At 34.9% G+C, this 16830-nt stretch overlaps 1 protein-coding gene across 2 annotated transcripts in view; it reads right to left on the bottom strand.

The window, feature by feature from the left end:
• Nucleotides 1–16830, bottom strand: part of Cdk13 (cyclin dependent kinase 13) — a 99143-nt gene that overhangs the window by 67161 nt on the left and 15152 nt on the right. For both annotated transcript variants that reach the window (XM_046437912.2, XM_046437913.2), the window contains exon 2: nt 4014–4655. In XM_046437912.2, the coding sequence (XP_046293868.1) occupies nt 4014–4655 (642 nt within the window). The remainder of the gene's footprint in view (nt 1–4013; nt 4656–16830) is intronic.

The raw sequence follows: 16830 nt of genomic DNA, 5'->3' as shown, positions 1-16830 counted from the left end.
AACAAAAAAATAATAAAGGATGGAGTATATGCATTTAAAAATTGGTAGGCATTGCTAAGTTGTATCTTCGTTCTTTGTTTTTTGTTTTCTACCAGGGATTGAACCCACAGATACTTAACTCTTGAGCCACATCCCCAGCCCATTTTTATTTTATATTTTGAGACAGGGTTTCTCTAAGTTGTTGAGTCTGGCTTTGAACTTTGGATTCTGCTGCTTCAGCCTCCAAGCTGGGATTACAGGCATGTGCCTCAGCCTTTAAGCACCCTGCGTTCAATGCCTGATATCAAAATATAATAAAACAAAATCCAATTATTAAAAGGGACACAACTTTAAGAAAAATTCAGCAGGAGACAGTAACAAACAATTCACTGGAAATAATAACCAATAAATAAATATACCCCATTATCAATCAGGAAAATGCAAAATTCACTATCCATGTTGTTAAAATAATTCCACACATCTGATTATATAAATTGGTATACAGCATTATTAAGATACAATGTGGGCCAGGTGCAGTGGCACATGCCTGTAATCCCAGCTTGGAGGCTGAAGCAGCAGAATCCAAAGTTCAAAGCCAGACTCAACAACTTAGAGAAACCCTGTCTCAAAATATAAAATAAAAATGGGCTGGGGATGTGGCTCAAGAGTTAAGTATCTGTGGGTTCAATCCCTGGTAGAAAACAAAAAACAAAGAACGAAGATACAACTTAGCAATGCCTACCAATTTTTAAATGCATATACTTTAACATGCACCTAACCTATAAAATTACTATCACATAACTGTTAACATATAAAGATAGTTTATAACAATTATAGAAAAAATAAACAGTGAAAAGCATAATGCAGCCATTTCTTTCTTTTTTCTCCCTTTTCTCTTATTCGAGGTACTAGGGAAATGAACTCAGGCCCTAGCAGGTGTTAATAAACAAGTGCTATACCACTTAAGTACATCCCCAGCCCTTTTTATTTTATTATTCAGACAGGGTTTCACTAAGTTACCTAGACTGGCCTAGAACTTGGCATCTTCCTTCTCTGCCTCCCTAGTAGCTGGGACTATAGATGTGTATGTGCCATACCTGACTTATGCATCCATTTCTATAGATAAGAATACTGGACCTGGACCTAGCAAAACCAACATGGAAAGATCTAACACCCTAAATGCAAAAAGAAAGAAACATTATACTTGGTATGATCCTAAAAAAAGAAAAGAAAATGATATTACATGAAAACACACTGATAACAGTCTATCTTATATTGGACAAATAGTCTACTGTTTTGGAAGAGAAGTAGAATTCAAAGTTATCTGGCTAAGAAGCAAGAAAGCACTAAAAAATAATGAGGTCAGATGGGCATGGTGGCACACTCCTGTAATACCAGCAGCTTGGGAGACTGAGACAGGAGGATCCCAAGTTCAAAGCCAGCCTCAGCAATGGTGAGGTAATAAGCAACTCAGTGAAACCTTCCCTCTAAATAAAATGCTAAGCAACTCAGTGAGACCTTCTCTCTAAATAAAATAAAAAATAGGGCTGAGGATGTGGCTCAGTGGTCAAGTGCCCTAAATTCAATCCCCGGTATCTCAAAAAATAAAAAATGATGTCATATATAAAGTATAAAAGAATCAGCTTAAAGGAGCTCCCACTGGCCAAATTTCAGATAATTCAAGCATCAGAAATTAACAATGATGATGGGCATGGTGGGACATGTCTGTAATCCCAGTAACTCAGGAGGCTGAAGTAGAAGGATCACAAGTTCAAGGCCAGTCTCAACAAATCAGAAAGGCCCTACACAACTTAGTGAGACCCTGTCTCAAAAGAAAAAATAAAAATGGCTGGGGATGTATTTCAGTGGTAAAGGGTCACTGGGTTCAATCCCCAGTACCAAAAATAAAAATAGTGACTTACAGTAACAGAGAATAAAATTCCACAAGCCTAGAACGATTAAATCAGGTGGAGAGGCATTTATATTACCTTTATTAACAGCTGGTATGAAGAGGAATGATAGAGTTAGAAAATCACTATCTGTATGGAGCCCCTACTATAGTTAACTGATTTAAGACAAATATCAATAATGGGTGTGAAATTATTAGATGACAGGTTGTTAGAGAAAAAAAATACTCAAAACACTACAAAGGTATTATCCTACAGCTTACCTCTACTTGCAAAGGGGAAAATGTACCTTATATATGGGGAGATCTTAAGTTTGGTTATCACCTTAACCAAGTGACTGCATCACTATTACTAAAATAGACATGATTTTTTTCTTTTTCTTCTTTTTTTGGGGATGGGGGCAAAATTCTGGGGTGATTGAACCCAGGACTTGGTCAGTGTCAGGCAAGGACTCTACCACTGAACTATATACCTAGCCTCACATACAGCATTTTGTTCCTCCTGTAGTAACAGTTTTAAGTACACAAAATCACCTAAATATTCTGGCAAAAACAATAACAAAACGTTTATTCTTAATCCAATCAAGGCCTACCTAATCTCCAATTCATAAGAAATAGAAGGGCTCCAGAGGAACAAATTAAAAGACAGTAAGACAAATCCAGAAGATTCTTTGAAAAGTAGAGGGGTTGGGTGGGGGGGTTCCAGACAAATTTAAATATGAATAGGTAGTAAATGTTGTTATGCCACTCTTAATTTTCTTAGGTAATTGATGGTAATATGATTGAAAAGGAGACTGGAATCATTCTTGAGAGACAAATGAAGTATTTAAGAGTAAAGTATCATGACAGCTACCACTTACCTTCCTATGGTACAGCAAAAAGTACTACACACACATACATCTCCTATATTAGTTCTCTTAATTAACTAGAGATAGAACATGAGCATATAAAGGAAAATGCTAACACTTGCTGATTATAGTTAGAGGTTATACAGATGTTAGTTTTATTATTCTTTCAACTTTTTAAAATTTCTGAATATTTATAAAAAAAAAGATGTAAGTGAGGAGGAGATAATTTACTTGGTCATCCAATAAAGTGAAATGTAACAATGTACTAAAGGAGTACAGATTTGCAAAATCGAAAGGTCACACAAAACCTTTGCTAATTTTTGTGAGACATAAACAAAAACAGTTCACCAGGAATAGGAGAGGCATATAAGATATGCCTAACAAGATTATACAAACCATTCTCTTTTAAAATTTACATGGAATAAGTAAATAAAGATTTCTTCTAACTTCAGGTTTCCTAAAGCATATTTTAACAGAAAAGATGGTTTCTTTAAAGTATAAAAGATTTTAAAAACAAAATTTTTAAACACGAAATGACCGTTACTTTAAGGTATATGGGGGAGAAGAAATGGGGAGGCTGGCTGTGAGTGGTTCCTGCATTATAAAAGGATGAAAGAAGAGCAGGCAGGAGCCAACAATAGTTTCTCTCTTACAAACAGAGCTCTAGGTCTGTAATACAACATTGTTACAGTATTAGATAATATGCTCATTTTCACTTTCCTAGTTGTAAAATAATCAAACATAATCTGAGTTAGGAAAAGACTAAACTAAAAAGTAATAAATCCATAAAGAATGTGATAAATTAATAAGGCCACCAAAGAAAATTAGAAATAACTGAGATAAGGCTGAGGGTGTAAAGCTCTGTGGGAGAGTTCTTGCCTCACATGTACCAGACCCTGGGTTCAATTTCCCAGCACCACAAAACAAACAACAAAAAACAGAAACAAATAAATGAGAATACAATTATGAGATTCATATCACACAGGGAAGAGTCTCACAAAATGACCCAGTTATGATAGTTATCATAATGAATAACTAAGTCAAAGAGAATATTGGCATTTCTAATACTCATCTTAAGATATTGTATTATATCCCAAGACAGTGGCAAATTTTTTCCAAACTTCTCAGCATAAACGATAATTCTGAAATGTTATAAGCAAAGATGTACATAATAAAGAAAATTCATTCACTTAAGGCTTTTTAAACTAACTTTGGAGGTAGGGATTAAGGGAAGTTAAATCATTTCTTACTCCAAAGTGATATTTTTCCTTTTCACTTACCTATCAGCATCTTTATCTTCAGGCAGCATAGGAGGCAAAGGTAATGGTGGTAATGTAGAAGTCACTAAAGACACATGTTGCTCCTTCTCTTTAGCTCCTATGCTTGGCGTAAGTGGTTTGGTTTTCTCTTTAAGAGATACTGGTTCCTCCTTTGTAGCAGCAGATTTACTCTCCTTCCCAACTACAACTGTTTTCTTGGTGGCTTTATCTACAATCAAGTTATTGTCTACCTTTGTTACCTGAAGAGGTGGCTTTGTTTTTGCCTTATCATTTTTTAAAGTTCCACCACTTGAGGGAGAAGGTGCATGCTCAGTTTTAAGTTTCTTCACATCCTTCACATGGTTTGTCTGTGATACACTGGCACCAGTTTCTGTGTTCCCCTTGGTAGGTGTAGAAGTGTTTGAGGCTTTTGCAGCTTTGGCAGCTGCTTCAGCAGCCTTAGCTGCCTCAGCAGCTCTTGCTGCCTCTGCAGCTCGTGCTTTTTTATTCTTGTTCAATTCAGCTGCCAGGCTACTCTTCAGAGTTAGTGTGCTGGGAGAAATGCTAGAATGACGACTTCTGGATCTAGACAATCTGTGCCTGCTACGAGATCTTGAATGCCTAGATGAATATGGACTTCTGCTTCGGGATTTAGCAGATCGTCTGGTGGAAAATAATTAAGATTTAGTTAGTAACTGAAAAAGTTAGTCTAAAATTTACAAAGAGTGCTAACTTAAGTTTGTGAAATGAAATGAAGCTTATTTAATTTCAAAATTATAATATAGCTTTCCTGGAAGACTTTTTAAAAATCAAAAAGTGGTTTATAGTTAAAAGATGATCCAGTGAGATTGGGGATGTGGCTCAGCGGTAGAGCACTTGCCTAGCATGTACAAGGTTCCAGGTTCAATCTCCAGCACCACCAAAATAAATAAATAAGTGTGTGTGTGTGTGTGTGTGTGTGTGTGTGTGTATATATATATATATATAGTTACTGGATCCAGTAACTATAATTTTCTTGAAAATAGATTGTTCCTTCTCTGGACTATAAATGCTCAAAGGTGAAACTGGATTAAAGTATACCTTAGTAAGAAAAAGAAAAGACTGTAAAAATCAGGAAGATTTTTAGTAAGAAAAAGAAAAGACTGTAAAAATGACAAAGCATCACTGTTATCTCAGAAAACAGAAGAAAGCAATGAGGATATATCAATTTACCATGAAAACAGTTTCTACATTTCCAAATACCCATGAAATTCAGAAGTAAGTAGTATTCTGCCTATGTCAAAAATGAAAAAGACAAAAGCAACCATCAGGGAATGAATGAATGAATGAATGAATAAATAAATAAAATAGTTTCTGAAGATTAATTTCAGAAAGATAGTTACACACTAACTAAAATACACATATGCATTATCGCTTCACCCACCTAAACACAAAATGGCACAAAATGTATACATTCAAAAATTATACAAAATGGCTTGTATGCATGACTTCATAAAGGAAATACAATGAAACAAAACCATACAACCATTCTCAATCTGAAGTGCTATTGATAACCTTTTCATAAATAAATGGCAAAAAACTTATATGTATGTATAAAACGGAGTCTTCAAAGTGTTTGACAATTATTACTTTATTTTACCATAATACAATAAAAAACAGGGGCTGAGATTGTGGCTCAGTGGTAGAGTACTTGCCTAGTACATGTGAGGCCCTGGGTTCGATCCTCAGCACCACATTAAAAAAAGAATAAACAAATAAAATTAAGTTATTTAAAAAAAAAAAAAAAAAAACTAGGTAAGTGTTATACTCCAATTTCTCAGAAGAGAAAAGCCCAGACAGGTAAAGTAAGAATAACTCTCACAAAAAGCAATACCACAAATAAAAATATAGTCTTAACTAGAAATTTAGGTATCAGGCTCCAGACTATAAAATTATAAAAAACTAAATTCTGGAAACTACTTAATAATAATGGTATAATTCACTATCGAAAATTACTGGAAAATCCAAAAATTACTATAGATTTAAAAATATGAGGGCTGGAAATGTAGCTAAGAGACCACTTGTCTTAGCATCTGCAAGGCCCAGAGTTCAATCTCCAGCACCATAAAAAATATACCTATATGTATATATATGATGGAAACCAAAATTCCAAAACAAATTAGCACAGCATCAAGTGAAATGAAGCTGAGTTTTCAAAGCTTTTCAAAGCCACACGTTATGAAAATAAAACAATTTAATATACTCACAAGACAAAGACTCTTGATACTATTTCTGCATGTTACTTAATGGCCACATTAGCCTAATAAAGTACATACATTTAACAGAGGAGAAACTTAAGTGTAATATTGTTATCTGAAATCAGAGTCACATTCCTTAGTAGTTGTGTTGGTTATTATTTTATTACTATCTTATCTAGCAAATACTCTTCTGCCTTATTCTGTACCCAAGTACACTAACTCCAACAGATTCATCTGGGTTCCAGAGCTGTCTGACACTGGCAGAAGACCTGAAGGCAAAGAAAGGCTAGATTATTTCTTCCCAGCTCCCTCTCTTTTCTCCACAGTCCTAACCAGACTCCAACAGCACAGTATTTTTCTTGCCACTTCAAGGTTCCTTGTTACTAGCAAAAACATACCTTATAAATTCCCTTAATCCACACCACCTCTGCAGTTTCTTCATTAAAACCTCTTGAACCATCTAAATTGGATCCCATTTACTTCTAGAACCTTGACTGACCTTGTTGTACATCAGGTCTTAAAATCAGATTTTTAAACAAAATTAGGTAGGCCAACCCAATGAACATATTGCCATGAATACAGGTCTTACTGAAATTCTGTAAAAATTATAGGAATAAGGTAATTGAAATTTTGTAGAAATTATGGGAAGAGGGTAAGTAAATGAAGAAAAGAAACTATAGGGGCTGGGGTTGTGGCTCAGCAGTACAGCTCTTGCCTAGCACGTACGAGGTGCTGGCTTCGATCCTCAGCACCACATAAAAATAAATAAATAAAATAAAGGTATTGTGTCCAACTATAACTAAAAAATAAATATTAAAAAAAGAAACTATAGGACTCCATAATTAAAATCAGACAAAGTAATTGGAAATTTCTGTGTATAGCTGACACTAATAATATTGTGGAAGGAGGTGTTAAAAAACATTCTGCATTATAATATGAAAACAAAATGATGATTAAGGTTAGGATAAACTCAAATGCAATTCAATTTCTCTCTCATCCTTTCAAAAATAAGTATGTGTGAAGGGCCAACTAGTGTTCAGCATTGAGACAGCACTTCAAACAAACCGTGTACTTTACATAAAACTTCATGTTAAGATTGTTTCAGATTAATGGGAACACTATCTTAGAAAATAATCCAACACTTGCTTATTATTAAGTATTCTTATAGCACCAATTTAAAATTACCAATAAACTTACAATTATTTATACAAATGAGCAGAAATGCTTGGTTAAATGTGAAGTCATTAAGATGGTTGCAAAATAACTTGGGTATCTTTAATATGGAAACAAATGTTATAAAACATCTGGCCATATTTTTAATTTCCTCTCCCTTCAAACTCTGTTGATCTTAAAACAAGTCTGGTGTAAGTCACATTTCTATCCCCTGATTAGATATTGGAGAGCAGTAGGAGAAAGCAAAGAGACCACTATCTCATCAAAGGTAACAGGACAAAAGGCTTAGAAAGCAACTTTTCTAAAATGAACTTTCCAACACTAGCAAAACTATCAGTTTCGTACAAACGCAACAAATTATATTTAATGGAGTTATTTATGAATGAATCCTGTCTAAGAAAAGACATACAAAAATAGGTCAAATCCCAACAAATTAATTCTTCTGGTTTATTGAAGTATTCTCTTACAAACAAGATCTGAATAAAAGAACTATCAGTTAACTTAGAAATTTTCTATTCTGTAAAAAAGGGTATTCTGAATATGACATCTTTAATGGTACTTGAATGCTATACCAAATGATTTTAGATTCACCCTCCATTCCTCCCAAACTCCTCTATTTCTTTACAAAATTTCCTTATCTTATATCCTAAAAACTTTCATTCTCTCAGACATTGCAAACTTGCTAATAAATTCTAATAATATATTTACCGCTTAAAACAAACATGGTCTAGGAACATAAAATTAAGTATAAACACAAAACTCAAGCTTAGGTCATTATCTAATTTAATACTTAAGCCATACAAAGTTATGAAGGTGAGAGAAGTGTTCTTTAAAACTTTATTAACAAATTATACCATTATAATGTCTTACTAAAAGACTTGGAACAGGGTAGTAGTACACATCAAGTCTAACCTTTTATAAATAAGATATTATTTTTAAAAAGTGATTCTAATATTTCTATTTTCTTGAATCCACAATGAACACATATTAGCTGTTTCTTGATTGTTTTCAATGATTTTAAAAGGACCTCTTTTAAAAAGTTAGTCAGGTGTGGCAGCATACACCTGTCACCTCAGCTACTCTGAAGGCTCAAGCAAGGATTCCAAGTTCAAGGCCAGCCTCAGCACTTTAATGAGACTGTTTCAAAGTAAAAAATAAGTAGTTCAGTGATAGAGTGCCAGAGACTCAATCTCCAGTAACACACACACAGAGTTAAGAAACTTCACTATTTTTATAAGAGTTTTTCCTAAATTCACACAACTCAAATAGAACCAGGATTAAGCTAATTAGTCTTCCTTAGAAAGAGAACATGGTATACTGCTCACTCAATTATATTAGGCTCTCCAAAAATCCAGGTCTTCTGAAAATTGTGCCTAATTAGCAAACACAAATTCTGGCAGCTTTATCCCCCACACCACCACTACCACCACCACCATCACAGCTCCTGTCATGCAAACTTTTCTCCACAGCTATGACCAGACTCCAAAAATACTATATTTTTCTTACCCCTTTGGAGTTCCTTGTTACTAGTTTAAAAAAAAAAAAAAAAAAATCCCCAGTGAGTTCCTTTGATCTATCCCCTTCTGTGGTTCCTTCATTAAGTCTCTTGAAATGTAAATTGGATTCATTTCTTTCTACAAACTTGACTCATCTAGCTGTACACCAGGACTTAAACCCAGATTTTTAAGTGCCTACATCCAAATTTTGAGCTTCCTAAGAGTTTTACTATAGTAATGTCCAAATCTTTATTATATAAAATATTTGAGAACAGAATCATCCAATAGACCTTTATGGGATAATAGACATGTTCTACACGTGTGATGTTCAATACAGTAGCCAGTATCTATATTACTTTTGAACCTAACGTTTCTATCTGCTTCTTTCACATTCTAAAAATTCTGTTATTGGCAAGACACGACGGTACACGCCTATAATCCCAGCATCTCAGAAGGCTGAGGCAGGAGGATTGGACATTAGAAAGATTGCCTTAGCAAGATCCTCAGCAACTTAGCAAGACCCTGTCTCAAAAAAATAAAATAAAAAGGGCTGGGGAAGTAGTTCAGGGATAGAAAGCCCCTGTGTTCAATCCCCAGTACCAAAGTAAATTAATATTAATTAAAATTTTAAAACCCTGTTAACTTCCTAAATAGGGATGCAAATGCTTACTGAACTGAAAAGCACTGTTGCACTAAATATAAAGTGGTATTACTTTTTCAAAAATTCATCTCCCTCAAGCATCCCTTTCACTACCTTCTTAGTCAAAACTCTTTACATATTATATCTCTGCTCCATTTATTTTTACAGACACCATAACCAAACTAATCCATACTGTTCATTGATTATTACATGTCCCACATTCACTCACTTTCCTCTTCTCGCTAGCTATTCCAAACTTTCACAATTTTCTTCTAACTCACAACCTCTTTCCAAAACTATCAGGCATGACCTCCTGTGTGTAAATTTTATATTTCCATCCACCTCATTTCAGAGAAGTGTTCCTCTACCTCCTAAAACTAACTCCTCTGTATTGCTATGGATCCCATACTCTGTAGAATAGTATTGTCCAAAGACCAGTAGCAGAGCTTGCCAGAAATGCTGTACCTCAGACCCCAGCTCAGACCTACTAAAATCACAACCAGCATTTTAACAATATCCCCATTAAAGTTTGAAAGACAGTATGCTAGGCTCCACTATGGCTGTAACTGGATTACTTACTTGATCACTTCTAAATCTTTGCCGTTCAATTCTATTTTCCCCTCAAGAAATAAATAATCCAGTCTTTAAGATCTTTAAAAACAGACATGGGATGGGGGAGTAAGTGATGATACTTGCTGTTGTATTTTTCTCAATCCTTCCAGTTATAGAAAAATTCTCATTTCCTATAAACTTCTCAAAAAAATACAATCTGGGTTATATCCTCACTGAAATCTTACTTACAATATTCTTTCTCTCATAACAATTAATTTTATAATTATATATTATAACTTAAATGATCACCTTAATATTGCTGAATAACCTATCATCCTCCTCACTCCCAACTATCACACATGTACCTTCAGCATAATATAGCTAAAACTTTTAGATATCCTCTTCAAATCCACCTTCTTTCTCCTTAAATATATTCTATTCTTGGCAATGGCACACAACAAAGGAGCAGAAACATGGAAGTTATTCTATATTCCACATGGTCCCCTTTCTTCCCTTCTTCCACACCCAATTGGTCTCCAAGTCCTACCAACTCTACATTTTAAACATCTCTCCAATTTTCAAGACAGTTTATTCCAAAACTACTATTCCACATTTGCTCTACATCAACATTCACTTGGTCCAGTGCAATAGTTTCTTTACTATCTTCCTTCTCAAATCTACACCCTTTCTAATTGACTCCATCCTGCCACCTAAATAATCTTTTAATTACCACTCTAATAAAACTTTAAAATTTTTTTTTTCCTACAAAATCTCTTTCTAGCCAAGGCATACACATAAAGTCCTTGTCCAGTCAAGCTAAAACACATAAAATGCCAGGCTTATAACATCTCACACTTCTCTCTCCACCTCATTTATCTGCTAAATAAAGGAATTTTTTAAATCTCGACATAGTGTCTACCATCTCTATGAGTCTTCCCTTAATGTAAGGCAGCTAGAAATGTTCCTTGTTCCATGAACCTATGACACTTGGCTCAAATCTCATTGGAAAAAACATAATTAAATAAGCTATCTTCCCCAATATAACCGAGATTATTTTTATGTTCCTAGACTTGGCCTAGCACAAACTTCATAATTGCAGGTGCTCAATATTTGCACCAGTAAATACACTGTTAATGGTATTCCTATTGAATGGAATTCACCTCCTTAGCCTACCAACAAGGTGTTGCATGGTCTATCTAGTCCCAATCTCATCTCTATCAAGTACTAGATTTGCCCAACAGTTCCATGTCTTTACTTCCATAGATTTGCCCAACTGTACCACTTTTCCTCTATCTTCTACTGAAATCTTACCCATCTTTTAATGACTAGAGCAACAGTCCTTCCTTCTTCAAAAAGCCTTACCAGGCAGTGTGAGACACTGCATTTGATTCTCAGCACCACATATAAATAAAAGTCTATTAATAACTAAAAAAACATATATATATTAAAAAAAAAAAAAAGCCTTACCACTAGCTCCAAGCAAGAAGCACACGCTCTTTTCTTTGAATCTCATAGCACTTTACCTTTTTTTTGAGGAAGTGGGAGGTGGTACTGAAGATCGAACCCAAGCGCACTCTGAGCTACATACCCAGCACTTTCTATTTTTTGTTCTGAGACAGGATCTCATTAAATTGCCCAGGCTGGTCTTGAACCTGCTGTTCGGCACTCTGAGCTCCCTGAGGAACTGGGATTATAGGCATGTACCCCTGCACCTGGCTTTTTCTGCACTCTTTGTTATGGCCAGGTACCCTCCTAATTTTGTATTTTAGATATTTATCACATTCTTAGAGGAACAGAATCTGAGTCTCATTTACTTTTATATCACTCCACCAGCCAATAGCTTAATGCCAGACGGACGGCTTTTTTTTTTTTTTTGGAATAAACAAATATATACACACTGAACCTGACAGTCTATGAAACACATTTATGAGAATATTTAATTTTCCTTACTCTTCACAGCACCCAAACTTCAGAGAAAGATGATGGCAGAACTAAAATAAAGAGATTAAGAAATTTCTTTAGAGGTTACAAACCATGAACAGAAAGAGCCTAAGTCTTCCAATTCAAAGGCTGCAACTATTTATTGCCATCACACCATTCTATTTCTCCTCCATTGATTTCTTACATATCTTTTACAGCTCAAGTTAAATTCTGACCTCCTCCATAACCTCCTCATTTGCTAAAATTATATTAGCATTTATCACAGATTGTCTTCTATTTCGTGTCTTTATCTTTTAACATAAACTAGATTATGCCACACCTTTGCCAAAAATTCTCCAATGGATTATTACTGCAACTAGAATAAAAACCAAACTGTATACTATGACTCACAAGACTTAAATTGCCTCTCATCTTTATTACACCCTCTTTCACTCACTAGCCTCCAGGCACCCTGACCCTCTTTCTGATTCTTTGAAAAAACAAGCTTCTTTCTGAGTTGGTGCCTTAGAACAAATTGGTTTTTTTCCCTGGAATTTTTTTCCCCCTTGTGCCAGAGATTGAACCCAAGGACACTTAACCACTGAGCCACATTTCCAGCCCTTTTTATTTTTTGAGACACTAAGTTGCTTAGGGCCTCTCTAAGTCGCTGAGACTGGATCCTCCTGCATGAGCCTTCTAAATCACTGGGATTACAGGCAGGGGCCGCTACTCCTGGCTATTGGAATGTTTAAATCATCACATGACAGGCTCTTTTTTAATCATTCCAACATTAATGCATACATTATTCCTTACTAAACATTGTCCATAGGTTTCTTCAGGGCACAGAATATAAGGATACCAATATGGCAAATCATTACACACTGACTAGAAAATAGGAGCTTTCTTCTATTCCAAGCCCCTAGGATAATAGTGGATAGTTATATATGCTTAAATAGGAGGTCAACCAAGGCACTTAAAAAAAAAAAAAATCTTTCTTGACATAAAAACCTAGATTTTTCAAAATACCCCCACCCCGCACCCCCAGCATTGGAGATTGAACCTAGGAATGTTTTCCTCAGCCCCTTTTATTTTTTTATTTTGAGACAGTGTCTCACTAAGTTATTAAGGCTGGCTTCAAACTGGCAAACCTCCTGCCTCAGCCTCCTGAATAGTTGGGATTACAAACATATGCTGTTGCACCAGGCTCGTGGCCATTATTCTTCATTAAAAAAAAAAATTTAAACCCAATGATAAGTATTTTGTGTAGAAAGTCTAAATTTCCCTCCACAATCAGGAATTAAACAAGGTCCATTCCTGCCACTTCTACATCATACTTGAGGTTCTAACCATTGCAACAGGCAAGAAAAATAAATAAAAGGAATCCAGATGGGGGGGAAAAATAGAAGTATTTTCACATGATAAATTTTGTATGTAGAAAAATCCTAAGGAATCCACTAAAAAAAAAAAAAAAAAGAAGAAGAAGTAATAAATGAGTCAGCAAAGTATCAGAATACACGGTCAATATAGGAGGGTACACAATTTTAAGTCTACATGCTGACAATGACAACCAAAATGAAACAATCCCCATTACGATAGCCTTATTTACAAAAAAAAAAAAAAAAAAAAAAAGTTGGGTATGGTCAGGCATAGTGACTCCCTGCTATAATACCTTCAGCTCAGGAGGCTGAGGCTGGAGGACAAGTTCAAAACCAGCCTCATCAACTTAGTAATGCCCTAAACAATTTAGCAATACCCTGTCTCAAAATTAAAAAAAAAAGGGGGGGGAGTTGGAGATGTGGCTCAGTGATCAAGCTCCCCTGGGTTCAATCTGTGGTACCTAATGGTAATAATAATAACAAGAAGAAGAAGGAGAAGGAGAAGGAGGAGGAGAAGAAGAAGAAGAAGGAGGAGGAGAAGAAGGAGGAGGAGGAGGAGGAGGAGGGGAAGAAGAAGTAGTAGTAGTAGTAGTAGTAGTAGTAGTAGTAGTGGTGTGGTGGTGAATGCCTGTACTCTTAACTACTAGGGAGGCTGAGGCAGAGGATTTCATGTGTGAGGCCAGTCTCAGAAACTTAATGAGACCCTTTCTCAAAAAAAAAAAAAAAAAAAACAAGGACTGGAGGTATATAGGGCTCAATGCCCAATATAGGGTAGGGGTTGACAGACGATAGCCTTAAAAAGAAAAAAATACCTAAGGATTTAATAAAAGAAGTGCAAAACTTATACCCTGAAAACCACAAACACACTGAAAGACATTACAAAAAGTCTAAGGGAGGGGCTGGTGATGTGGCTCAAGCGGTAGCGCACTCCCCTGGCATGGGTGCTGCCCGGGTTCGATCCTCAGCACCACATACAAACAAGGATGTTGTGTCTGCCGAAAACTAAAATATAAATAAAATATTTGAAAAAAAAAAAGTCTAAGGGAAAGACATTCCATGTTCACATATTAGATGTTAATAAATAACAGTGTTAAAATGACAATACTCCTCAAACTGATTTAAATTCAATGTTCTCTCTCTTTTTTTTTTTTTTTGGTACCAGGGATTGAACTCAGGGGCACTCAACTACTGAGTCACATCCACAGTCCTATTCTGTATTTTCTTTGTAGACAGGGTCTCACTGAGTTGCTTAGTGTTTTGCCTTTGCTGAGGTTGGCTTTGAACTTGAGATCCTCCTGCCTCACTCTCTTGAGCCACTGGGATTACAGGCATGTGCCACTGTTCCCCGCTCAATGTACTCTTGTATCCATAAACCAACTGCTTTTTAAAAATTTTTTAGCACCAACTGTCAAGTTGATACTAAAACTGTGGAAATCCAAAAAACCCAAATAGTCAAAATAATCTTTTCGGAAAACTCACTTCCTAATTTCAAAACTTAATGCAAAGTTAAATAAGACTATGAGGTACTAGCATGAGAATGATTAAAATAATAAATCAATGGATTAGAACTTAGAATCCAGAAATAAACCCTCAGCTTATGGTCAGTCGATTTTTTTTAATGTGTCAATATTCCTTTATTTATTTTTTAGTTTGCAGATGGACACAATACCTTTATTTCATTTATTTATTTTTATGTGATGCTGAGGATCAAACCCAGTGCCTCACACACACTAGGCAAGCGCTCTACCACTAAGCTACAGCCCCAGCCTGGTCAGTCGATTTTTGACAAGAATGCCAAGACAACTGAATGGGAAAAAAATCTTTTCAACAAGTGGTAATAGTACAATTAAATGTCCACATGCAAAGGAATGAAAGTAGATTTCTTTCTCCTACAAAAACTCAAAATGGGGGGTGAGGGTTGCGGCTCAATGGTGGGTCGATCCTCAGCACCACAAAATAAATAAAGGTATTGCATTTATCTACAACTAAAAAAAAGTATTAAAAAATTTTTTAAAAAACTCAAAATAAATTAAAGGGCTAAAACTTTTAGAAAAAAATATAGAAATAAATCTTTGTAACCATGGATTCAACAAAACTTTCTTAGATATGACACCAAAAAAATAATAAAAGAAATAATAAACTAGGCTTCATCAGGTTAAAAAAACTTTTGTTTTAATGGACACATCAACAGTGACAGAATGAAAAAATATTAGCAAACTATATATTTGGTAAGGGACTTATATCTAATATATGTAAAAAAAAAAAAAAAAAAAAAAAAGACCTCCAAGACTCAGCAATAAGAACACAAATTTTTAAATGGGAAAAGGATTTGAATAAACATTTCTCAAAAAAAGATAAAACAAGTGGCCAAAACACATGAGAGGATGCTCAACTTCACTAATCATTAAACAAATACAAATCAAATAATAATAATGAGACACCATTTCGAAAAGGTTTTTTTTTTTTAATCTTATTATTTATTTATTTATTTATGGGGTTCTTTTTTTTTTGAACTGGGGGTCGAACCCCAGGGCTTTGCAAAATGAGATACTATTTCCAACACCACTTTTATGGTAGATGTAGAGAAAGGGGAATATTTATTTATTGCTGATGTGAATATAAAAATGATGCAGCCACTTTGGAAAACAGTGTGGCAGTTCTTCAAAATGTTAAATTACCATATGACCGAACAACCCTATGAAAATATCCCAGAGAAATAAAAACATGCACACACTCATGTGAAGATTATACACAAATACTCACAGGAGCATAAATCATTACATCCAAAAAGCTAACAACTCAAATGTCTATCAACTGACAAAAAAATGTGCTATTATCCATACAGAAAAATCTTATTAAGCCATAAAAAGGTATAGCTTACTGATACATGCTCAACACAGATGAGCCTTGAAAACATGTTTAAGTTAAAGAAGCCAGTCACAGAAGACCACGCACTGAATGATTCCATTTAAATGATATGTCCAAAATCCATAAAGACATAAAATAGATTGACGGTGGCCAGGTGTTAGAAGAGGTGGGAATAGGGAGTCTATAACTGGAGTTTCTTTTTGCGGTAATTAAAATGCTCTAATATTAATGGTTATGGATGCAAAACTATGAATATACTAAAAACCAATGAACTGTACAATTTATAAGAGCAACTGGCAACTAAGTAAGTGATGCACAGCTATGGTCCCAACAACTTGAGAGGTTGACGGGAGATTTCACTAGAAGTTCATGACTAGCCAAGGCAAGACAGTAAGACATTATTAATAGTCTCAAAACTAATACTAATAAAAATTAAATTAATAAGAATAAACTGTATAGTATATGAATCACATATACTATGTTATTTTTAAAACTAGAAAAAAAATTTAAAAAGAAATATTTCATGTTGATTCTAAAAGTTTACTTCCTTCTACCACATTAAAAGCAAAAGGAAAA

This window comes from Marmota monax, unplaced genomic scaffold (genome assembly GCF_021218885.2).
Source record: "Marmota monax isolate L192 unplaced genomic scaffold, Marmota_monax_Labrador192_F-V1.1 WCK01_AAM20220418_F8-fsc00109, whole genome shotgun sequence".
NCBI classification, from domain to species: domain Eukaryota; kingdom Metazoa; phylum Chordata; class Mammalia; order Rodentia; family Sciuridae; genus Marmota; species Marmota monax.
This window is presented reverse-complemented; position numbering and strand designations above follow the sequence as displayed.